We start from the raw sequence: 26,123 nt of genomic DNA, 5'->3' as shown, positions 1-26,123 counted from the left end.
TAGTGCAGTGGCTATGGCGTACTGTTGCTGAGCTGAAGGTTGCGGGTTTGATTCCTGGCTGCAGTTGCCACATTTCAATGGGGTCGAAATGCAAAATGCTCGTGTGCTTAGATTTAGGCATGCTTTAAAGAATCCAAGGAGGTGAAAATTAATACAGAGACTCACACTAAGGGGTGCTTTTTAATGAAGTGGCCTTTTAAGAACATAAAATTTTAGGACAAAAAATTTAAATTTAGGTGCAGTGTAGTTTCGTGAGCTGAGCTTGCACTGAATTCTCAGGATTTCATTGTGTGTATTAGCATCACATCACGGATGTCCCTGAAAGCAGACAAGACGACAGGAACAGCAGATTTCCTGTGAAACCATTTATTCCAGGCTTGCCCCGAGCTTTCACAGTGACAGCTGCACAATGGACACTTTGTAGCAATTTGTTGGCCGGGCACAATGCAGACCATCACATGATCTACGTAAAAACAGCAATAAAAAAAAAGAAAAAACAAGTACATTCCTACCGCAACTACATATGCAAACAACAGTCCTTTTGGTCGAAATGGCAATGCATTAACAGCAGACCTACGTCAATGCAGTAACTTGTGCTAGCAACACTAGGTTTTTGTATGTCACATAACAACATCAGAGGCAATATCATAACAATATCTTGTGAAACCTAGCACTTGTCACAAGCAAGAAATTTCCTTGAAAGAAAATGCATTTCCAGCAAGCCATGTAGAAAGACTGTCACTAAATGCTGACAAAGACAGAGAAGAGGACCGCAGCAGTGAGAAACCTCAAGGAGAACACTGGTGTGGTTGTCACTGGTCCAAAAACATTTTCAGGAGGAACGAAGTGAAACCAGCAGCAGCACCTCAAAAGCTGCACTAGCAGTCACTGCAGCTGCTTTACAATCTCGGCAACCTTGCTCAAATCTTTATATTGCACATTTCCTGTGAAACCTAAACCACGTATTATACCACAATGTCAGCATTCATTCCAGACATCCAATCTTGTTTAGTTGTGCCTCAAAAACGAAGCTGATTTGCCTCAACTCTTCAAGCCTTCACGTCTTTTAATAATCCTCGAAAGACACTGCTTTCGTGAAAGAAGCTCCAATAAACATGACACGAAATATGCATTGTCATAATTCCAGAATAATCTTTTTTAATGCAGAAGTGATGAAAATGGCCCATTGAAATATGGCAGATAGAAGACAACAGATTATGGCTTGCCGATTTGATAGCAACATTCAAACATGGGCAATTGGCCCATTTGCAAGTGGGCAGGTTCTTTTGAGCCTTAATAATTACGTACATTATTTACACGATTGTAAGTAGACCTACCTTTTTAAATTTGAAAATCTAAAGTGGGGGAGGGGGGGAGGGGGTCGACTTACAATCGAAACCAAAACATGCATGGCACGGCCAAAAAAAGCGAGACTAACAAGACATCAGGAGAGCTACAGCGTAGTTACAATTTTGTTTGCTCTATGGCCCTACCCATAGCTTTTTGCTATACCGTGCATTTGTTTGCTTTTCGGAAGGGTTTTTAAACATTTTTGAGAGTTTTACAGTGCACACAACACTCATAGGGGGGTGACGATAGTTGATGGAAGTGCCACTGTTCCATTCGCGGCAGCACTCTCATAATGGCAATGCTAGCGGGGAGTATCGATAGTTCATGAAAGAGCAGACACCGCTCACATGTTTGTTTCTCTTTCCTTGTAGCTCTTAGTCTGCCGCGTTCGACTTGACTGCCGGCTATGTGCTACTTCCATGCTTCCTCAGTCATGAGTGCTCCAGGCCCACTAAACATTCGGCGCTCGTTCACAGCAGCATTCAAGAGGGCTGCCATCCTTTACGCTGAAGACACAAATCACTGCGCAGCAGGCCGCAAGTTCGATGTTTCTGAATGGGTGGTGCGAGAGTGGCGACTGTGACAAAGCAAAATTTTGACTTGTGACGGCAAGTGAATTTCCCACTGGCCGAAGTCTGAATGCTTTCCGGAGCTGTAGGCCAAGCTTGCGGTGTACGTTGCAGAAACGCGTGATCTGTCCCTGCCAGTGAAGTGCGACATAGTCATGAAACATGCCCGGATCTTCGCCTTTTAAGGACCTGCTCCGCCGCGAGTACATCGAGTGGCTGGCGGCAGAAGACAGTGAACTTATGCCAACCAGACCTGTCAAAAGAGCCTCCCTGACAGCTGCATGTGGTTGGATCATTCAGTGTGGGCTGCTGTTTCCACAAAATGTCATGGTGCGGTCGTTTGCCAAATGTGGAATTTCGCTGGACGATGACGCGCTGTGGGACCATAGCAGGGATGACGATGGCAGCACTAGTGAGGACGATGGCACAAGTGAAGATGAGTAGTCCAGTGACCATGCCAGCTACCAATAAATTTTTGTTATGGAATGCGCCCTTGGGTATGCTCTTCTTTTTCTTTTCCCCATCACATGCGATATGGGGGGGTCGACTTACAATCGTGTAAATATGGTACATTACACAAAGGCCAAGTGTTTGAAAGCCACAAGGAAAGTACCATCACATGCATTTCCACCATATTCTACCATTTATTAGGCAAGCGCAGAAAGAGCTGAGGAAACACAACACATATAGGCGCAAAGGCAGGAGCATTCGTCGTTTCAGCACTTAGAGAGGGATGACCAAAGCACCAAGTTGTGTTTTGTGTCGGGATATGACCAGCACTGATGTGTGCTGCACTCGCGTAGTACATATTCTCTTATCTAATAGACCACACCCCCTAAACCCTAGTAGTCTGCCACTTGTGCTCTTGCTCTTAACACAAACAGAATAAGTTATCGGTGGTAAGAAACACATACGCATACATCTAGTTCCTAAATACTCCTCGCAAAAAGAATGTGCACTGATGGCACTAATTAAAACACGCCGAACACATTTGAACAAATCGAAGAATGGAATTGTCAACGTAGCACAACCTCTTCTCGGCACAACAGGTGGCCCTGCCAATGGGCCGAGCACTAATACCAAATTCAACCATCAGCTCACAATTTGAGGGCCATGTCAAGTTCCTCTCCCCTACATTGTAAATATGGGGACAGTAGCTTTCAGGCCCTACACGTTCGTATATAAGGATCAGTCCAAGTGCACCGGAAACATGAGCACGCGCGCCTGCATAAACGACAGGTCTGGGAGTCTATCCAAGATGGCCTGGGCTTCGCCACTGAGCAGCGAGGGCCGACGGCGCGTTGACGACAGGGTGGACACGTTGTTCCGTAACAGCTCCTGTAGCTTCGATGGTGCAGAAGACTGCGACAACACTGGTGCTTCCTCAGAACTGCTCAACCCCAGGAATTCTTTCTCCAGACCTAGTTGTCAACAACAATGAACCACAGCTGTCAGTCTCGTATCACTTAATTTTTCATGTGGGATACCCCTTACAAGGTAGCCACCTTTGTGCAATAGTACAAAAATAAGGAGACCAATAGCCCGGAACACATGATGACGGGATGCAGGGAGACACACGCGTACACATAGTGCTGATTATCAGTGGTAAGAAATGTATATGTGCACACATTTCATAAGGCTGTATGTGGATATGTGCCTCTGCATGTCTCATGTAGTGCAAGTCACTGATCATGCACCAAGTAACCAGACAGTTTATTCTTGTTAAAGTCTATTTCCACTGGCTCCCGTTATACCTTACTGAATGATGATTGTTGCGATGTGTACTCCACCAACCGAGTTTCGGTTGGACAAAATTGCCATTGTGGCATTCGCATATTTGCAGCACTCTGTATTCACAATGCTATGAAACTTGTTCAAATTAACCTCTCTGTGGTTAAATATCAACACATTAACACCTGCTGCCATTGTATGCACCTTCCAAACTGAGCAACTTTTACAGATAATCTAAGGCACAGTTTTTGCAGAGTGTTCACAACTGTTCCAAGCTGCACTAACATATATGTGAATCGCATCTAACGAGCTTCGCGGGCTTGCCCCATTTCAATCGCTCTTCGCCAAAAAGCTTAGTAGGCTTGCGCTCACCACTGGTCACGAGGCTGTCGCCCACAGTAGCCCTGCAAGGTGCACTCAAATGCCTAGAGTTTTCAGAGACTTCAACCGACATGAATAGCAAAGAGAGCTTCAGACGCTACTGTGAGGATGCTTTTGCAGAATTTACCAGAGGGGATTCACACGTGGGAATGCCACAAAGAGCCGGAACACCTTGCATTGCACATGCCTGGTGACCGCCAGTTTGTGTGCCACAATACTTTAGCTTTCACTTAAATGGTGCGCGAAATGCTGTTCCTTCTGTAATATTATCTAGTTGCTTCATTTAAAATAAAAGTGCAAGCACTAGTGCCAGGGTGTACAATTGCGTTGACTGTGAACAGCACCGGCACATTGCCATGTGGAAAGTTGTGAAGGACCACACTTGCCATGGCACCAATCATGTTTCCATTTTTTTCATTCACTCATTTCGGTAAGCGAGAGCGAACACTAATGTGCGACATATTACAAGAGAAGCGAAGCTTTGTATGAGCACTTCATTCCAAGAAAGCCCTATCTTAGCAGGCACGTGCACGTTCTAGTATACGCCACATATACAGTCGCCAACTGATTTTCTGGACTCCAAAAATTTGGACATGCTTGATTATTCGGTCTGCATCGTGGCACCGCCATTTTCCCCATAGACCATAATGTATAACAACTGCCAAAAGCTCGGACACCTTGCAACCTCTCGTCGGATTTTTCGGACACTCCTTGAGCCAACTCGATCGAGAGCACCAGGCACCGACTCTGACCAGTGCATGGTTCGACTTGCTGAATGCCATTTTTGTTTTGAATGGAGCCTCCTTGCCGCCCCACGAAGTGGCGCTACCGCAAATCCCCGCTCATCATCATCGTTTCTGCCTGGTTCAACAGAGTGGCTCTACAGCAGTTCCGGTTTCAGCTTAGTAAGCTATGTCAAGACAATCCAGCAGCTGATTTGTATCTTCAGGCACGACGCTGCGAGTAGGCCACGTTTTTCGTTTGTGCGACTGGTGTCAGTGTGATGGCATGGTGATGCTTGCGTGCTGTGTCGAGGTTGCGGTGATGCAACGCGACATACGGAAACATAGCGTCAAGTGTCTAATGCCGCTGACAGTGCCCGTGCAGACTGCGCTGGGGAATGCCAGCATGCGGGTGCCAGGAAGCCTAAGATTTGTCGCCTTCTGATGTACTCCCTACTGACGCGGAAAATGTCTGCCGATACCTGCGCAGTGGTTGCATTGCAATTCCGAACATTGTCTCATTTGACAGTTTCACAGGTGCTGGCACTGCTGTACTGACATGCGCAGAACTCGACGACGGCGAGATCATTCGTCAGGTTTCTGCTGCACTGCCGGACGATGACTCCGAGTCGGAAGATGACGCACCGTGTGCTACGCTGCCGTCGCATGTGGAGCGTGTACAAGCAGTGACTGTGCTTTCAGCTGCCTATAGTGACCATACGACCCTCTCTGAGATTCAGGCTTATCTGATTGCACATAAATGGAACAGCGTGCAACGGCGGATTCACGATTTCTTCAAGCCTACTGCCGAGTCCGAATAAGTGCATGGAAATAAAGAATTTCATTTTTTTTTCTTAATCTGCTTTTTCGGACGCCTGTTTATTCGGACATTTCCACAGTCACCGCGAGGTCCAAATAAACGGTCGGCGACTGTAAAACCAGCTGGACCATCCACATCCTAGCACTTACATGGTGCTACAGCACCTTCTAACAAAGTTGCACAGGTGATAACACCAGATTTACCCCCAAGGAAAGAACAAAAAAAAAAGGCAGCCCTGGAGATACACTCACTGCTCGTTGGAGGACTGCTGCCCACGGTGGCCGACGAGAGGCTCGAAAGAAATTCGAGGTCCAGCAACGTTGAGGCAGCCGGCTGCTCCAAAGGGTTTACCAGGCCGCTCGAAGTCCAGTCAAACTGAGCCGGAGGAATGGCGCTGTCCGCACCGGCCTGCTGCGCATAGGGGCCGTCAGAACCCGGGCATGTCTTGACAGCAAAAGCCATATCTACGGTGGCCAGAGCAACAAAGTATGCGTTGGCCATGTAATGAGAATTCAATAACTTGGTCACAATGCCCCATGCTCCTGACATAACAACACCTTGAACCTGCCCCCGTCAATCACCATGTAGACAGTCAACGTCCGTTATTGACCTTGATGGGACAGAGAAAACTGATCCGATTATCCGGCGGGTTGATTGAAAGAGGCAGAAAAAAATTCCAATACATATTGCTGATTCATTTGGCAATATTTGCCCTATTTTGACCCCCACCCCCACTTCCAAGTTGAATGCGCAACCATCTTTTGTGGATTCAAATAGAAAACAAACATGCAAAAGACATTAGATCCTAAACAAAGCAGAAACCTAATGCACACCCGATTTCTGAGCAATAAAGATAGGCAGTTGAAAGCAGTAGAATGGAAGTTTATTAAAGGCAAGCATCATCACTCTCAGACTGTGCTTTATCGCTATCTACATGAACTAGTGCTTTGCACGCTTAATATTCTGCATTTATCAAATGACACCACAACAGTTGCAAATGGGACTGGTGGCCTACACCTAGACCAACCACTTCACTAGCTAATCCTGCGGTACATGCCATTTATGAAAATCAGCAGTGTGTTTTGGAGTTTTTTTTGCCCTCGTTGAATTCGACTGGCTGGACAATTTGAGCAATTTCATCGGCCACGTTTGGGTCGAATTAATGGAAGTCAACTGTATTTTTCATTCTGTGCATTCCATGCCATCCCGACGTGCTAGGGAGTTGGCGCAGGCCATGCGTCCTTTCCTAGTAACAGGTTACCTCTGAGCAGGCCGGAGGAGGGACAGGTGTGGAGGACGCTGGCTCCTCCGCAGAGGGGCTGGCCGTGCTGCCCCGCTGGGGCTCCAGCAGACCCAGGTGGGAGGCAAACAGCGGCACTGACGGGTTACGCAGCTGCCGCACATGTCGGCCCCACCACGGGACCACCACACCCATCCCGACAGGTCGGCCACGAGGACAACGACAACACCAGCAGCAGGCAGGGTTAGTGGGCGGCACAGCGACACAGCAGTGGCAGTTGTTAGTGGAGGACAGCACGGGAGAGAGGACATAGAGGATGCATAGAGTGAGAGGGGAGAGAGAACCTGTTATAATGTCCAGCTGTTGTAGAGAATCGTTACCAAGGATGTAATCTTTGAGATGCAGATTAGTAAATCCGTGAACTTACAATATACCAATGTTACTAGAGTCAAGCCTTGTCATAATGAAATGGGATATAATGAAATAATGGATATAACAAAGTAAGTGAAATTACCCTTGAAATTTCCATAGAGATTCATGTATTTAAAACATTTTTAAGGAGAAATAAAATTGTCCTGGCAATAGATATAATAAACTAGATTTGTGTCCAAAACTAAAAAATACTCAACCCTTAAGCGGCATTCGCACAGGGGAGAAAGCCCAGCTGTTGGCGTGGGGAGTGTGCATTACGTGTCAATGACATCGCGGTTTTGCCAGATGGCGGGCCACCACCACGTACACCCAGGAAGAGGGGACATTCTGTATGAATGGAGCAAACTATCCCCACTTGGTGGGGGAGGCAGCAGAATTTTATGCTGGTGCCTCAGAACTTTGATCAAGTTGATGTTCCAGAGGGCGATTGCCATACCGCAATCGCTTTGTTGTTGTGGTTGGCAGCCCTGTTACATTTGCGAAGACACGTTGCACGTGCGTCACTGCGATAGTCAAATTAGGCGACGATTACACAATTTTTTTTTCACTGGCTGAACGATTGTCGTGCCTTTGGGACACTGCATGTGAAGCATACAACAAGCCGCCAGAGTAGTATGCTAACAGTGATCTCCCTCCCCAGCTGCCTCGCCCGTATGAGCGGGGGAAATTGACGGGAAATTTTTTACGCCAGCTGGTGCCACTCTACCCCACCTGTACCTCCTGCGAGAAGGTCTTCCATGTGAAGACATCTTTACACACCAAATACATCACTTTTGGTGGGGTTCGGCCCACATTCGACCGGCACAGGAAGATTCGTTGGCCCCCTCAACAAACAGCGGAGCTACATGAGAGCGGCAGATCAGCCTGGATCAGCTGCGTAGTAGGTCCGCAGTGTTCTGTGCCACGTGCTACAGGAACATGACGCACTCAATTTGCATGGTAGCATGAAAGATTATCGCAGTGAAACAGAAGGCAGCTACCATAAAGACAGTTGCGTCAGGTGCTAAGAAGTCATGTGTTGTGCACGCCGAAGATTCTTTTGCTGTTTTATCCAAATTTCATCACATACGTGGCCGTGTGGCGGTTCCGCGGGATGCAATGTCATCGTCTTTTAAGCTTGTTTATTGCTCTGAATCCCACTGGGCATATATTGCAGAAAAGGGCAATAATGGATGTGCCGTAGAGACTCGGCTAAGGGCCACAATTCTATTTCACAATTTTGACAAGGTGTGGCCTTTACGCGCGACCAAACCTTTTGGTCAAAATGGTGTTGGCGCAGCCGGTGACTACTGCAGAGCCTGGACCCCCAAACGCACCACTGCATCAGAGGTCACTGCAAAGCTCTTGCAATCTAGTAGAGGCATGCGGAAGTGAGCAGTGTGCGAAAATTTGACGATGTGCGCGGGCAGCATTGGTGCAGTGAATACGAATGCGTCTCCGATGGAAATTCTTTTTCACCAAATTTTGGGCTGTCAAGTTGGGCGTGCGGCGCTTACAAGGGCACGGCTCTTACACGAGTCTATACAGTAATGAACTAATGGATATAAATAAATCGATTTCAGCTTCCCCTTTAACTTCGCTATATGTAATGAGGTTTTACTATATTGTGCTTGCAGTGACAGCAAATTCTACAAACTTATGCAGTACTGCGAGTCTGCTAGACATGCTCACACATTGGCAAGAACCCAGCGACAGAGGATGTTTTTCTAAAGACATTGATGGTACAGTTAACGCCAATGTGTAGACGATACCCAACGTGCAACACAGAAGCCACTGCAACCATTCGGCACTGGTCGTGGGTGAGTGCTCCAGGTACGAGGCCCTCTGGAGAAATCACCCAGGCCAAGTGGGTAGTTTCGATGGGCAGGCCCAACCCTCAGCAGGCGGATGCATGCCTTTTGCACATACTCGGGCATCCTTTGCATAATGCAGCCATGCGAGGACATTTTTTGGTAGCTGGCCCTACAAACACCTCCCGATTCCCCTTATATGCTGTTAAGGCATTTGCCGTAATAAATGTTTCTCACCATGCCATCATGAGAATGGTGAATGTTTCAATGAAGCTATGAAGCAATTGAATTTGACATAAGTGACAGAATTGCAGTTCAGCCAAACAAAGTTTCCTGTAGAGCAATGTAACAATACCATGCAACTGCCCAGCAGTTCATAGTGGGGAAGTTGTTGTAAAAGGAACTTGCTAGGAAGAGCCCACTCGGGCACTCTCAGCTGCCTGCTATTACTCACAATGTTCCTAGAGTCAATGGACAGGCTCTGCAGCAGGTGCTGACATGACTGTGAGCCATTCCAGCTGAACTTCAGTGATGGGGCATGGTCCAAATCCTGGAGCTGCTCCCATAGCCTGCACCAGCACACAAAATTATTAGAAGTAATGGTGGATTCACACCATGGAGCAGGTCACAGATTCTGATTGTCACGGTGCGGCATTATTCGATTCGGTGAAGCACTGATCAACAAGCGCCAAAAGGGTCGTAGTAATAGGGACCAACGAGCACGACGGTTATTGCTGGCCTATCGGGCAAGCAAGCGTCCGAAAAGGGTCGAAAGCAGGTTTAGGGATTATTGTCTTTTTTTCATCGGTGCGACCGTGATGCCCTGACAGCTTTTCGTAGGAACCCCTGTTTATTCTCTGCCCCGCGTGCGCATTGAAAAGCTTACTAAGAAGGTGGGGATGTGAATACTCCGAAATATGTGGTGCCTGTGCAATCCTGTCGACGAAGTGCTGACAGTGCATGTGGTGCCTCTGTGCAATCCCGCGTCCACGAATTGCTGTCAGTGTATATGTGCCGACAGTGCCGTATGACCGGCTTCCGTCGTTTCTCCTACGTTTATGAACGAACAATAGAGGCCCCCCACGGACTCGAGGGTGTGCGTGCGTGGTGCAATACGAGTGCGCAACCTCTAAATGCAGGCAGGAATCACCCGTTCCCTCGCCCTTAATTAAAAGGGGCACTGCCAAGACCTTGGGAGGAGCCGGGACATAAATGGTTGAACTTGATTGGATCGTCACCATTATCTGCCGTCCTCCAACACAGGTAACTAAAGAAAGGAGAAGTTATTTAAATGCAGGTTTTAGACCAAGCCAGGCAGTCTAGCGTCTAAAAGCCGAGCCGACAATCTGTTGAAAAGTGTCAAGGAGCTAGTGCCGTCCAGTATCGCCTGGGCCACCTAGCCGCGTCTGAACTGTGAGTTACTAGTTGGCGTAAGAGGCGACAAACCAATGTCTGCAACGAAGCACATGGTAGTTCCCCTCAAGTTAGCTCAACCGGCTCGAGGGAAGACGTCAGACCTAGACACCCGGGAAACCCAGCCCAGCAATCACATCCACTGCAACGAGATCGGCTTTCCAGCGTTCTTCTGGAAAGCTCTGCCGTCATCTCGCCAGGCCATGCGTATGCCATCATTTGCTTTCTGTTGAACTCTAATTGACCACCGTTAATTGTACTTCTTTTGTATTCATCATTCATCTAGATTAATTACATGTTAAGTGTTAGTGTTCGTGTGTTTTTTGTTTCATCTTTGTGTCACTGTCAGCCGACAATTTTCTTTTCTGTCTTTCTCCCAACTATGACTCCTTCTTTGTGTTTGCTTGAGTACAGAATGACCAACTGGCTTGTATACCCCATCAACAACTTCACGCTGACAGCAAACGGGTAACAAGCCGTGACACTGATCTATGTTTGCCTGCGTGTCACCAGTTCTGGGGTTCAGCACAGTGTTCAAGGATGGCATGCAGAATGCTACAACTGCTTGGGTGCTTTTCCACTAGGGAAACAATGCAAGGACACTTTGCATTGTCGCATATTGGTTAGAGCATGAGGCTGTTCATCTAGGAGACAGACTACAGATCCCACCATCGAACAGGTATTTTTACTTTTGAAAAGATATTCTTGGTTGACTTCAGAGCGATTTGGTATATCTGGGATCTCATTATTTTGTAATCACATTTAGAAAAATATGGTTGGTTAGGTGACTTGTAGATGTCATATGAATATGAAAATGGTATCAAATACCCCTCCATGCTGAGAACACATAGCAATAGTCAACAACTAAAGGCTATAATCAAAAAGGAGTATGTATATTAGTTGTAAACAGGGTAGGATGTGAGTGCCATGTTGCTGTCACCCTCTGCCATGCCGACGCTGAGTACCATCTAGCATAACTACCATTCCTTCTGCCAGATGTTGCGAAGTGCCCAATTTGGGACACAGGAAAGCTGGCTTGGAGAAGCAGAGAGGCATGTGGGTACAGCCACCCCCCTCTCCCTCTTCGACCCTAGTAGCGCTTTTTGTTGTCGTGGAAATTACATGGACAATCCAGGCATTTTTATTTCCTTTGCCTTTTTCAAATATTGTGACCTGAAACACATTGAAATCATGCCTGCAAATCCCTCACTTGCAGGACACAAACAGCGAAAATCTGGGAATGCCTGCAGAAATTATCTCGAATTGACCACTGAGATACACACAGAGGAAGAAAACTAATTGCCTACCGTGTGCATTTCACGACCCGTCACCACTGCCACATTGCTATTTGGTTCTATTGCAGTACAAAAAAAAATTTAAGTGCATATTTTCTACTGACCACAAAGACTTAAAATGTCGCCAGCATGCTGTGGGATGCATGTGGTTTAATGTGCAATGCATATTCCAAGCTGAAAATTGGGTTTCATGACTCCCCCTCTTGTTTGGCAGCAACCATGCAAAAATTTTAGCACAGATATGCGAGCATGTGAACGTCATTGCATGCATAAGTAACACATGTATTCTGGAAAAGTAGTGCAGAATAAGTGATAAGGTCAAGTAAGCACAGGTCAGTAATCTCATTCTTGAGTAGACTTGTTCACACTGACCTGCAAGCCTGAGTAAGTCTGGCTTCCTTTTGAGATGGATGGATGGATGTGTATTGTTTAGTGGCGCAAGGGCCAGGTGTGGCCAAAGAGCGCCATGACTGATAATGATGTGTTAAACGCTGATTGGTGAGTTACGATGGTGGGATGTGACATGGCTGTAAAGTGGCCTAAAATCAATCCGTATCATAAAAGCGTAAAATGATATATAATATAAAATTATGATAGTGATACATATAGTTGTCTATGGATCTAGTACGCGTGATAAGTGATCGTGGAGCTAAAATGCAAGAATGTTGAAATACCACCTAAGCCTCCGGGAGGCCTTTGAGCCCAAAGGCTGGGAGGCAGGTGCTTTGTTTTAGTGCAGTTATCGCAGCAGAAACCTCAGTTAAGAGGCCGTGCTACGTATTTCCTGGTGATATGACATGAAAACTATGTGCATCTTTTAAAAGTGCGAACACGGATTGATATTTAAAGAGCGGTTCCATACCTATGATCATAAGAGGATGAAGGGGAATTTGTTGACGGTGTGGTAATGGAAAATGCTTTTTCCTATTAGCGTCTAATTCAGTGCATTGCAGCAGGATGTGAAGCACGGTAAGTGGCTCACCACATTTATCACACATGGGTGGATCGCCACCGGACAAGAGGTATGTGTGTGTGCTGTATGTGTGTCCTATCCTGAGTCTGCAAAGTGTCACTTCTGTGTGGCGATTCTTTGATACCGGCGGCCAGTTACCAAGATACGGCTTGATAACATGTAGTTTATTTTCTGTTTGTGTGTCCCACAAGCGCTGTCAGAAGGCCCTTAACTTTTTTCTTATTGAGGGCTTGAGGTCCATTACAGGGACAGTCGTGGAAGTGTTGGAAGCGTTCGCGTGGACGGATGTGGCTAGCTGATCAGCCAACACGTTTCCCTCTATCTCTCGGTGCCCCGGAACCCAGCAAACCACGATTTGCTGCTTGGATGCATAGGTGGTTAGTAATGCTGAGTACAGAGATACAATGATAGGGTTTTGATATTTTTTGACAGTTTTCAAAGAGTTTACGACGCTCAATGAATCTGTGTATATAACTGCCTTTGGGATATTATTTTCTTTAATGTGTTCAACGGCGGCCAATATCGCATAGGCCTCTGCAGTGAAAATACTTGTGCTAGGATGCAGAACACCGTAAACCGAAAAGGATGGGCCGACGGCTGCGTAGGACACGCTAGAATAACACTTCGATGCGTCAGTAAAAAATTCAGGAGAGGAATATTTGTGCTGTAATTCTAGGAAGTGCATACTGACACGTGTACTTGTCTTTATCGAGCGACAAGTATTGTCGCCTAACAAATGTTATCGCACAGCGCGGGACGCGCCTGCATGTGTCTGAAGTTTCTGGAAAGTTATCGATGCTTCTATCCGCTGTCTGTTGTCGCCGAACGTTGTGTTATCTGATTTCATCGCTTGACACGAATGGTGTAGAACATTTTAGAAGGCATGCGGGTCCCAACGTTTAATCTGGAACATTCGATGATTGCTGTATAAAAGCCGACGCGCTTGACCCGCTGATCAGATTTTCGACGATCGCCGAGCGTGTTCGCCGCTACCGTTGCGCTATAAGTGTAGCCTGTTTTGTGGGCACAGGTTCGCCAAATAAAAGTTAGTTTTGTCGTTCACAGTACTGCTACTGTGTTATTCAACGTCACGACCACGTGACATCTGGTGGAGGTGCTTGTGCGTTCATGTACCGAACGCCCCCGCAAAGCCGCGATCCAAGCCCGAAGCCCGAGGACAAAACCAACGTCGCCCAAGACCAGCGAGCTAGCCGCCGGCTACAAGGACTGCCCCCAGAGCACGGACTCCTACCTGAGACGTGCAGGAAGATTGCCACCAAGTCCACCCCAATGGCAGCCCCAGCATCCCCCGTCGTGCTGCAGCAGCCCAGGGAGCCTCCGACGTTCCGCGGTTCAACGTTCGAGGACGCAGAAAGCTGGCTTGAGACATACGAGAGAGTCGCTGCTTTTAACAACTGGAACAGCGAAGACAAACTGCGACATGTCTTCTTCGCATTGGAAGACGCTGCCAGGACGTGGTTCGAGAACCGAGAAACCACCTTGACTACCTGGGAGCTGTTCCGAAGCGGCTTCCTGAAGACATTCACAAGCGTCGTACGCCGAGAACGAGCCCAAGCACTACTGGAAACCCGAGTGCAGCTGCCCAACGAGACCACCGCGATTTTTACAGAAGAAATGAGCCGCCTATTCCGCCACGCCGACCCGGAAATGTCCGAGGAAAAGAAAGTCCGGCTACTAATGCGTGGTGTTAAGGAGGAACTTTTCGCCGGTATGGTACGAAACCCTCCGAAGACTGTCGACGAGTTTCTTCGCGAGGCCACCAGCATCGAGAAGACACTCGAGATGCGAAACCGGCAATTCGACCGCCGCACCAACGCTACAAACTATGCCGGAGTTCAATCACTGGCCTCCGAAGACCTGCGCGAGGCTATCAGGGCAGTCGTACGAGAGGAGCTTCAGAAGATCTTCCCGTCGTCGCAGCCTCAAGTGGCCTCGATCGCTGACATCGTCAAAGATGAGGTTCAGCAGTCGCTTGGAGTCCCGGAGGTGCAACCTCAATTACCGCAACCCCAACCCGAAGCGATGACCTATGCCGCCGTCGTACGCCGTCAAGGCCCTCCTCAGCGACCACGCCAGGGCCCTGTAACGCCGCAATTTCGTCGTCCGCCGCCGCCGCCGCCAGCACGACCACCCGTCGCCCAGCACACCTACGCGAGGAAGACGGACATTTGGCGTGCTCCTGGCCACCGCCCGCTCTGCTACCACTGCGGAGAAGCGGGTCACGTCTACCGACGATGTCCGTACCGGGAGATGGGACTGCGAGGTTTCGCCGTCAACGCGCCGCGTCCACAGCTTGGAGGGCGTCCACGTGACATCGCCGATTACCTCGCCGCTACTCAGTGGAGCCCTCGACGGCCGTCCCGTTCGCCGTCACCAGGCCGCTACCTGTCGCCGCAGCGCCGACCATACACTGGCCCAGCCCGGGGCCGGTCAGCGAGCCCATATCCGGAAAACTAAAAGCAGCAACCGATGGAGGTGCGGTTGCTGTTCGTCGAACTGACGAAGATCCTCCGCCGCCGACGAAGACGACGACGAAACGATCTCGACGACATAACAACGACACGCCGCCGTCCCGACGAAGTCAGGAAGGCAAGACTACACCGACGAACGACGACTTGACGACGCGATGTTCCAACTTCAGTTCAACACGACGCAGCCGTGATCCGACGCCACGACCTAACTGCAACGCCAGACAAAGAACCACCGACCTCGACGTGCTTCTCGACGGCCACGCAGTCACTGCCTTAGTCGACACAGGGGCTGATTACTCCGTCATGAGTGGACACATCGCCGCCCAGTTGAAGAAAGTTAAGACTACGTGGGAAGGCCCTCAAATTCGAACCGCTGGAGGACACCTCATCACGCCGTCTGGAGTCTGCACGGCAAGAATTACCGTTCATGACCGGACTTACCCTGCCACCTTCGTTATCCTCCAACAGTGTTCACGAGACGTCATTCTCGGTATGGACTTTCTGAACCAACACGGCGCAGTCATCGACCTGAAGTCGAAGTCAATAACGCTGTCGGAAGATAAAGCGATACCGCCGGAGAGCCCTCGTAGTCACCACGCCTTGAGTGTGCTCGAAGACCAAGTGAGCATCCCGCCCCGCTCCAGCATTGTTATTTCGGTCGGCACCGAAGTACCCGCTGACGTAGAAGGTGTCATCGAAGGCGACCAACGTCTCCTGCTAGACCGTGAAATTTGCGTCGCAAGAGGGATCGCTCGACTGCTTGGAGGGAAAACCGAAGTGTTGCTGACAAACTTCAGCCAGGAGTTCAAGCACATCAACAAGGGCACGACGATCGCGTACATCGAGGAAATTGTGGAAACCGGTAATGCGTTTGTCCTCTCGGATTCCGCCGCATCTACCCCGATGACCATGGTTCCCGAACCAGACTACGACATTAATCCAAGTCTCCCAGTGATTAAGCAACAGCAGCTCAGAAGTCTGCTCCGACGATACAAAGGCTGCTTTTCGACGACATCGAGGATTCGACAAACACCAGTCGCCAAGCATCGCATAATCACCGAGGAGTACGCTCGACCACTCCGCCAAAGCCCTTACCGAGTTTCGCTGCGAGAACGCGAAGCTATAAGAGAACAAGTCGACGAAATGCTGCGCGACGACATCATCCAGCGGTCGAAAAGCCCGTGGGCATCCCCTGTTGTCCTGGTGAAGAAAAAGGACGGAACCCTACGTTTCTGCGTCGATTATCGTCGTCTGAACAAGATCACGAAGAAGGACGTATACCCCCTTCCACGGATAGACGACGCATTGGATCGGCTCTGCAACGCTAAGTACTTCTCGTCGATGGATCTCAAGTCTGGCTACTGGCAAATAGAAGTCGACGAGAGAGATCGCGAAAAGACCGCCTTCATCACGCCAGACGGCCTCTACGAGTTCAAGGTCATGCCATTCGGACTTTGCTCGGCACCTGCAACTTTCCAGCGCGTCATGGACACGGTGTTAGCAGGATTGAAGTGGCAGACCTGCCTTGTTTACTTGGATGACGTCGTCGTCTTCGCCGAAAATTTCGACGATCACCTTAGGCGGCTTACGACAGTACTAGAGGCCATCAAGTCATCAGGGCTCACTCTGAAGCCAGAAAAATGCCGCTTCGCTTACGATGAGCTTCTGTTCCTAGGCCACGTGATCAGCAAATCAGGAGTACGCCCCGACCCACAGAAGGCAGCTGCCATCGCAATGTTCCCGCAGCCCACCGACAAGAAGGCAGTGCGTAGATTCCTTGGCATGTGTGCCTACTACAGGCGCTTTGTCAAGGACTTTTCACGCATCGCCGAGCCGTTGACACGTCTAACTAAATGTGATGTTGAGTTCAAGTGGGGAACGCCGCAGGCCGACGCATTTGAAGAACTCAAACGACGCATGCAGTCGCCACCTGTACTTGCGCACTTCGACGAGTACGCCGATACAGAAATCCATACTGACGCCAGTAGCCTAGACCTCGGTGCCGTTCTAGTCCAGAGGACAAACGGAGTCGAACAGGTGATAGCTTACGCTAGCCGGTCGCTGTCAAAAGCGGAAGGCAACTATTCTACGACCGAAAAGGAATGCCTCGCCATCGTTTGGGCTACAGCTAAATTTCGCCCTTATCTTTATGGCAGGCCATTCAAAGTCGTCAGTGACCATCACGCGTTGTGTTGGCTAGCGAGTATAAAGGATCCTTCAGGACGACTGGCGCGGTGGAGCCTCAGACTACAGGAATACGACATCACTGTAACCTACAAGTCCGGACGAAAACACTCCGATGCCGATTGCCTATCGCGCGCCCCCATTGACCCGCCGCCGCAAGATGACGAAGATGACGACGCCTTCCTTGGCATGATAAGCGCGGAAGACTTCGCTGAACAGCAACGGGCAGACCCGGAGCTAAAACGCCTGGTGGAATATTTGGAAGGGCACACCAACGTTGTCCCCAGGGCATTTAAGCGCGGATTATCTTCCTTCACGCTTCAAAACAATCTCCTCGTGAAGAAGAACTTTTCACCAGTCCGCGCCAACTACCTTCTTGTTGTCCCGTCAGGACTTCGTCGAGAAGTATTGCACGCCCTACATGACGATCCGACCGCTGGACACCTCGGTTTTACCCGGACACTATCGAGGATACAAGAAAAGTATTATTGGCCGCGCCTGACCGCCGACGTCGCCCGTTATGTCAGAACATGCCGAGACTGTCAGCGACGCAAGACACCGCCAACAAGGCCAGCCGGATTACTACAGCCAATCGAGCCTCCTTGCCGACCATTCCAGCAGATCGGGATGGACTTGCTGGGACCCTTTCCGACGTCAACAACCGGAAATAAGTGGATCGTCGTGGTGACAGACTACCTTACCCGCTTCGCTGAAACTAAAGCACTGCCGAAAGGTAGCGCAGCCGAAGTGGCAAAATTCTTTGTCGAAAACATCCTGCTTCGACACGGCGCCCCAGAAGTCCTCATCACCGACAGAGGAACGGCCTTTACAGCAGAGCTCACCCAAGCCATTCTGAAATACAGTCAGACAAGGCACAGGAGGACCACGGCCTACCACCCGCAGACGAATGGTCTTACGGAGCGGCTGAATAAGACCCTCGCCGACATGCTAGCGATGTACGTCGACGTCGAACACAAGACCTGGGATGCCGTCCCGCCGTACGTAACATTCGCTTACAACACGGCGGTGCAAGAAACAACACAGATCACGCCGTTTAAGCTGGTTTACGGCAGGAACCCGACGACGACGCTCGACGCCATGCTGCCCCACGTCACTGACGAAGAGAATGTTGACGTCGCTAGCTATCTCCAGCGCGCCGAAGAAGCCCGACAGCTCGCCCGCCTACGGATCAAGAACCAACAGAGGACCGACAGCCGACACTACAACCTCCGACGACGCTTTGTTGAGTACCAGCCCGGCGACCGTGTTTGGGTTTGGACACCGATACGCTGATGAGGACTCAGTGAGAAACTACTCCGACGCTATTTCGGACCCTACAAGGTCATCTGACGTATTGGCGCTCTGGACTATGAGGTCGTGCCAGACGGCATTTCGCATTCACAGCGACGTCGCGCACGACCTGAAGTGGTCCACGTGGTGCATCTTAAACCATTTTACGGACGCTAACGAACTTTCCTTATTTTGTTTTTTTTTCCTTTGCTATGAGTGCTTACTTATTACTTTCGTTTGTTTGCAGCATCGGGTCTATGCTTTTTAAGAGGGGGGTATTGACACGTGTACTTGTCTTTATCGGGCGACAAGTATTGTCGCCTAACAAATGTTATCGCAGAGCGCGGGACGCGCCTGCATGTGTCCGAAGTTTCTGGAAAGTTATCGATGCTTCTATCCGCTGTCTGTTGTCGCCGAACGTTGTGTTATCTGATTTCATCGCTTGACACGAATGGTGTAGAACATTTTAGAAGGCATGCGGGTCCCAACGTTTAATCTGGAACATTCGATGATTGCTGTATAAAAGCCGACGCGCTTGACCCGCTGATCAGATTTTCGACGATCGCTGAGCGTGTTCGCCGCTATTGTTGCGCTATAAGTGTAGCCTGTTTTGTGGGCACAGGTTCGCCCAATAAAAGTTAGTTTTGTCATTCACAGTACTGCTACTGTGTTATTCAACGTCACGACCACGTGACAATACGGATATGCGCGACAGGCGCGCGCTTTGTAACAGCTACGAAAGATGTATCACGGTGTATAGGTTGCCACTGCCAGGGCGGCGGCCGTATAACAGGGGGCATAAGGTGGTATTCAAGCAGTGGAACCCTTGTTTCTTCAGCTATGTCTCTAACACGCAGTGAGAAAGGCTTTGCCACTGTGGGCCGGTTGCGGAAAAGTTGAGAACTGAACAAATCATTTATAGTGGAATACGCGGGGTGGTCACTGTTTGCGTTCACTCTCAGAAAATACATGAACGACGAATATGTTCTCTGCAGATGAAGTGAGCACTCATCCGATTCAACGTAAAGGCTTTCCACTGGGCTTGTTCTAAAGGCCCCTGTTGATAGGCGAATTCCTAAGTGGTGTACAGGGTCTAGCATCTTCAGAGCAGTTGGAGTAGCCGACTGGTAAACTATGGCTCCATAGTCTAGTCGTGTGCGTATGAGGCTTTTATATAGGTTCATGAGACATTTTCTATCACTGACCCAGGTTGTGCGTGATAGCACCTTTAAGATATTCATTGTTTTCATACATTTGTTTTTAAGATACTTTATGTGCTGTATAAAGGTTAATTTCGCGTCTAAGATTATGCCTAAGAATTTATGTTCCCTGTTTACGGGCAGACGCTCACCATGCAACACAATTTCAGAATCAGGGTGCAGGCCTCTTTTTCTAGAAAAAACGACACGTGCTTTTTTGTGGGTTCAGTCTGAACCCGTTCTCATCAGCCCATTTGGAGACATTGTTAAGACAAAGCTGGACCTGTCGCTCACAGATTGCGAGAGAACTTGATTGAAAACCTATCTGCACATCATCAACATATGTTGAATAGAAGATGTTACGTGGTATGTGTAGACAAAGAGAATTCATTTTTACTATAAAGAGCGTGCAGCTGAGCACCCCGCCCTGCGGCACTCCAGTTTCCTGTACAAATTTCCGTGACAGAACGTTGCCCACTCGAACACGGAATGTGCGATTAGACAGATAACTTTCGATAATATTGAACATATTACCGTGTATACCTAACTGTGAGAGGTCTCTCAGTATCCCAAAGCGCCACGTAGTGTCATATGCTTTCTCCATATCTAGGAATACTGATACGAAAAACTGCTTATGAACAAAAGCTTCACGGATACGTGCCTCGATACGTATGAGATGGTCATTGGTGGATCGACCCTCCCGAAACCCACACTGGTATGGGTCGAGTAATTTGTTTGATTCGAGGAAGTGTAGTAGGTGACAGTTAATCATTTTTTCGAAAACTTTGCAGAGGCAACTTGTTAATGCTATTGGTCTGTAACTTGATACAGAGGAAGGATCCTTTCCGTGTTTTAGAATTGGAATTACAGTAGCCTCCTTCCAAACAGAGGGGATCTCGCCCGAAAACCATATAACATTGTAAAGGTAAAGGAGGGTTTTTTGTGTTTCGGAGGGTAGTTGTTTCAACATCTCATATATTACGCGGTCTGAGCCTGGGGCGGATGTATTACAATCATTCAGTGCTGCCTGCAGTTCTGCTATGGAGAATGGTTCGTTATACGCCACACTTTTATCACATTTTCTTTGTAACTTGTGCTGTTCTATTCGCGTTTTGTACTTTAGGAAGGTTTCGGAGTAGTGCGAGGAGCTTGATATGTATTCAAAATGTGCACCAAGAAAGTTGGCTTGATCTTCCAGGCTTTCTCCGTGGCTATTTACTAAAGGCAGGGAATATGTTTGTTGCCCATTGACTTTTTTCACTCTATTCCATACTTTGCTCTCATCCGTGTACGAGTTGATGCTTGCTATATACTTCGCCCAACTCTCTCGTCTTGCTTGTCGGCGCGTTCTCCTTGCCTGGGATTTGATATGTTTAAAGTTTTCCAGGTTTTCTGCTGTTGGAGAATCGCGAAGCATCGCCCACGCTTTGTTCTGGTCCCTCCGTGCTTGCCTACATGCATCGTTCCACCAGGGAACACGCCGTTTGGAACCCATGCCGCTCGCTTGAGTAATACATTTACATGCGGCATCAAGTATAAAAGCTGTAAAATATGCAACAGCGTCATCTAAGGTTATACCGGACATCTCAGACCAGGTCATATGTGTAAGAGTGCGGTACTGCTCCCAATCGGCTGAGTCAACCTTCCACCGCGGTACCTGCGGAGGAAGTTGGGCTTGTTTCGGCGTAGTTAGGATTATTGGGAAGTGGTCACTCCCATACGGGTTGTTAAGCACATGCCATTTAAAATAGGGTAAAAGTGTCGGCGATAAAATGCTAAGATCGATGGCAGAAAATGACTTGTTAGCCAGGTTAAAATACGTAGGCTCCTTTGTATTCAAGAGGCATGCTCCAGAGGAGAAAAGCATCTGTTCAATGACGCGACCTCGCGCATCACAGCGTGGATCGCCCCACAAACTACTGTGTGCATTAAAATCACCGAGAATCATATAGGGTTCTGGGAGCTCATCTATTAATGATTCTAAATCGCGTCTGTGAAGCTGATAATGTGGTGGTATGTACAAAGAGCAGATGGTAATGAGTTTATTTAAAAGTATGGTTCGAACGGCCACGGCCTCAAGGGCCGTTTGGAGCTTTAAAAGCTGACACGCTACACTTCTGTCAGCAATAATGGCTACACCGCCAGATGATGCGACAGCATCCTCGCGGTCTTTGCGAAATGTAACATACTTTTGGAGAAAGTGTGTGTGTATAGATTTTAAATGTGTTTCCTGTAAACACAGCACTTTTGGATTGTGTTTGTGGATGAGTTCTTGTACATCATCTAGGTTTCTAAGAAGACCTCTAATGTTCCATTGAATTATTTGTGTATCCATATTGGAGGTGAATAGGTGCTGTGTGTACGGAAATGAAAGTTATGCCTTAAATTACAGAGCTCTTTCGAGGCCCTGTAATTGGGGTTTTGCCCTTTCTGGGGCGTTCGAGGGAGCCTCGCCGCTCCTTAAGCGCGTGGCGCGCCGTGAGGACATGTGAAGTGTCCATTGCCTCTTGCGAGGCGCCGGACACATGCTCTTGCGAGCGAGAAGTTTTCTGTGAGGGTCCTGCCTCGGAAGGCAAGACCCCTGCGCCCACCAGCCCGGAGGTCGGTGGGGCTCCCTGAGGGATCTGGCTGCGCCGGTTGTTGCCAGCGCTGGACGGGGCCGCCAGTCATCCCTTTTGAGATGACTGGCGATGTTAATTCAATAAGCAATCTATCTTATGATGGATGTAATCGGTCATATGTTTTATAAGCTGTGATGACTACGGCGGAACGGCAGTTATGCGTCTCACGGTTTTGCGACGACCCGGGTTTTATGACGGATTAGCACAGTCCCGGTGAAGTCCCCATAGAAGCAATGCATGAAAAACTTCGGTTATCCGATGCAATTTTACGCCTGAACCGCGTTATACGACGACTCTTGCGAAGCGCGGGACGGAACGGCGGACGAAAGAAAAGTGCCGCGGGTCTCTTTCCTCGCTCCCTCTTTCCGCATGCGGAGCGCTTGACACCGCTCAACCGGTTCGCTCCGGCGCAGCTTTCTTCCATGCCTCGTCTCATCATTCGTTTCTCTCTCCCCCACCAGCAGCTGCCCGTGACGCTCATTATGCCGAAATTCTCTCCACAATCACTTTCTCCCTCTTTTCTCAGTGGTATCGCCTCTCGCCGTGTTGGGGAAGTGTTTGTCCCCTCCCCCCCCCTCACCCCACCCCCCCGACAGCCACCCCCGACGCCCGCTGTGCTGAAATAGCGCCTTTTCTTCTCCACAATCACTTTCTCACTCCCTTCTCGGCGGCGTCACCTCTCGTCGCGTTGGGGAAGCATTTCTCTCCTTCCAGTTTCCCAGCAGCACATCGCCGACAAGGTAGCGCGGAAAGGCCTAGGTTTATTGCACGTGGTCTTCGTCGTAATCCTAGCGACCAGCGTTCAGTGGAGGTCTTGAGTTGTGCGGAGCAATGCGACGCACGATGTCCCGAAAGCAAACAGTTCTGTCGCTCAGCGATAAGCTGAATATTATTGAGGAAGCGGAAAAGTGGCGCGAAGCCACGAAAGCCAGCATTGCCCGGGATCTTAAGATACCCGAATCTTCGCTAAGACGATCCTGGCAAACAAAGCAGTGATATTGCAGAATGCCTACAAGCTTGGGCTCAAGCAGAAAGCGGCAAAAGAAGGACAGCATGAGAAGTTAGAAAAACTTTTCATCAAGTGGCTGCATCAAGCACGGAGCTCTGCGATCAACGTTGACGGCGCCATTCTAAAAGAAAAGGTGGACCGTGTCGCATTGCGTCTGGGCATCGACGACTTTCAGGCATTGAACGGGTGGCTGGACAGCTTTAAAAAACGAAACAGGATTGTGTACAGCCCCTCCTGCGGAGAAAGCACTTCCGTGGACGTTTGAACAGTGAATTAGTGGGTGGAGTCGCTGCGGATGATGATTGCTGCATACTAGCCCTGCGACATTTTCAACGCCGATGAGAGCGGTATTTTTTACCATATGCAGTCCGAGTAAGCCCTTGGGTTTAAGGGTGACAGCTGTCATGGTGGCAAGCGTAGTAAAGAGCATGTGACGGCACTATTCTGTGCTAACGAGGGCAGTTCCGAGAGGCTGCCCGTACTCGACGTTGGAAAGTTTGCAAAGCCATGGTGCTTTAAGAACTTGAAGATGCTGCCGTGCAGCTACAACTTCAACAAGAAGGCGTGGATGCATCCTCACTCTTCAACAATTTTTCTGCAGCAGCTGGATAACAAAATAGGTGCTAAGGGGAGGAAAATATTGCTTTTCGTGGACAACACACCATGCCACCCACCCGATATATCCAGCCTGAAGAACATAAAGGTTGTTTTCTTTCCGCCCAACTGCACAAGCCGGCTGCAACCACTGGATGCCAGAATCATTAATTGCGTCAAGCAAGGGTACCGGAACAGTTAGTGCAGCGTCGGCAGGCGGCTATGGAGCGCAGCGAGACGGAAAAAAGGATCACTGTGCTCGACGCCATGCATTTCATTGCCAGTTCATGGACCGCAGTGTCACAAAGCACAATCGCTAACCCGCTCAAGCACTATGGCTCTAAGAGAGAGACTGCCTGCTCTGCTGGGCACGCAACAACCTTGATGCTGCTCGAGGCTGATGCAGGCTTCGTCGACAACGATTTAAAGGGTTTAAACCTCACCACGATCTTCGCTGAGTATGTGGAGGCCGACGAGAACGTTGCGATGTGCGGCGAGGTGTCGCTGGATGATGCCATCGGGGAGACTTTGCCTAGTGCCGACACCGCTACGACATCGGATGAGGACAACTATGACGCCACAGATGCCGTGCCTGTGCCTACCACGTTCGCCGAGGTGCTACGGCACATAGAGGGCGTCCGGAACTTCATGCGACACCGCAGAGGACCTCCGTTTGGACGTTGCCCAACTCGAGCGAAAGCTCTTGGTTCACGGATCAAACAAGGTCCAAAGGAAACTTACCGGCTTTTTTTAATCTTCGCGCCGGCTGACGGGAATCGTGGCAGTGGGCAGTGGAGTGCCGTAAAGGTTCGTTTCAATAAAGCATGATTGGTACCTGTACTGCAGCAATATTTCTTATCGCATTTACTTTCTTGGTAATTTGCGTTTCCAAGCCCTGCAGAGTATGTTAGTAGTTTACATTGAAGTTTCTCGTAAATCCGATGCATGAAATAAGTAGCATTTTTATAGGCATAATTTATGTTCGGATTTTACGACACCCACAGTTTACGACACTTTTTTGTGGTCCCGAGAAAGTCGTATAATCGGGGTTCCACTGTATTATGGAGAGCGGCACATAATTAGTGCTCGAAGTTGACACAAAAGGAAAGCGTCAGATCCATAGACACCCGAAAGTGAGTGAAGTATCCTAAAACGCTAATCATACAGGGGGCGAGGACTTACGGAGTCGCCATCTCTCGGAAGCGCCTCCCTTGCTAGTATGAGGGATAACGCGGCACGCTCCTCATAGGTTTGGCTTACGGTGCTCAATAAAAACACCACGCAGCAGCCCTCCCGGAGATTTCTGCAAGTACTCTCAAAACGAGGGAAGTTTTGTACAGTCAAAATAATAATCTTGGGCAAACTGAAAGTGCAATATCGTTTACAAACGCTCTCTTTTTACCGAATATGTAGAGTGAACGCCGCTGCGCGCGGTCGCCGCTATGGAGTCTCCCGAATCGGCTTCTTGCGTGAAAGGTAGACAAACGCTGAGAACAAACTATGTGAAATATGCTCTTATAGTGGGCTCTCTGTATAACTGAATGGAGCGCAACAGAATGAAGCCTCAATACAGCGATCGCACGGGTTCGCAGCAAATGACTGCATGTCCACGCAATGCGTGTTCGCGCACTATGATTTGCTTTTGCTGCAGGCGTGTTTTCATGCCTTGCCGTGAGCTTTAGGTCGCAGAATATGAGTACTTGACAGCCCACAAGCAACCGTTGTTGCTTGGACGCTATCAGAGCTCTTAAAAAATAATTTCGTCATACAAACTTCGACGCCTACGGCGACTGTGATGTGCCATCACGACAATTCAATCTTTTTTTTTTCCGAATTCTTGGACGTTTTAATATTGTTTCTCAAGTTGCGCTGCACTGTATGTTTATCGGTCTTCTTGGCGTGCGATTTCCCGCTGCTTCTTTTTCGTAATCCAGTACATTAATTCATAACACAAACATGGCTTTGTGCCATGCCTTTTTTAAATGTGCTTCATACTGCTCCCTTTCCATTCCAGTGAA

At 48.9% G+C, this 26,123-nt stretch overlaps 1 protein-coding gene across 7 annotated transcripts in view; it reads right to left on the bottom strand.

The window, feature by feature from the left end:
• Window positions 1–350: 350 nt before the first annotated feature.
• The window catches only part of Afti (aftiphilin), a 38,962-nt gene continuing 13,189 nt past the window's right edge, over window positions 351–26,123 (bottom strand). For 3 of the 7 annotated variants that reach the window (XM_065428997.2, XM_065428999.2, XM_065428998.2), the window contains 4 exons: window positions 9,490–9,604; window positions 6,835–6,966; window positions 5,825–5,984; window positions 351–3,340 (listed from right to left, as the gene is read on the bottom strand). In XM_065428997.2, the coding sequence (XP_065285069.1) occupies window positions 3,108–3,340; window positions 5,825–5,984; window positions 6,835–6,966; window positions 9,490–9,604 (640 nt within the window). In that variant the 3' untranslated portion in view covers window positions 351–3,107. Of the gene's footprint in view, window positions 3,341–5,824; window positions 6,038–6,834; window positions 6,967–9,489; window positions 9,605–26,123 lie in introns of all 7 variants that reach the window. The other 4 variants (XM_065429000.2, XR_010563684.1, XM_065429001.2 and 1 more) reach the window with 4 other exon arrangements.

Source organism: Dermacentor albipictus, chromosome 7 (genome assembly GCF_038994185.2).
Source record: "Dermacentor albipictus isolate Rhodes 1998 colony chromosome 7, USDA_Dalb.pri_finalv2, whole genome shotgun sequence".
Taxonomy (NCBI): Eukaryota; Metazoa; Arthropoda; class Arachnida; order Ixodida; family Ixodidae; genus Dermacentor; species Dermacentor albipictus.
Note: the sequence above shows the minus strand (reverse complement) of the source record. Positions and strands in the feature narration are given on the sequence as shown.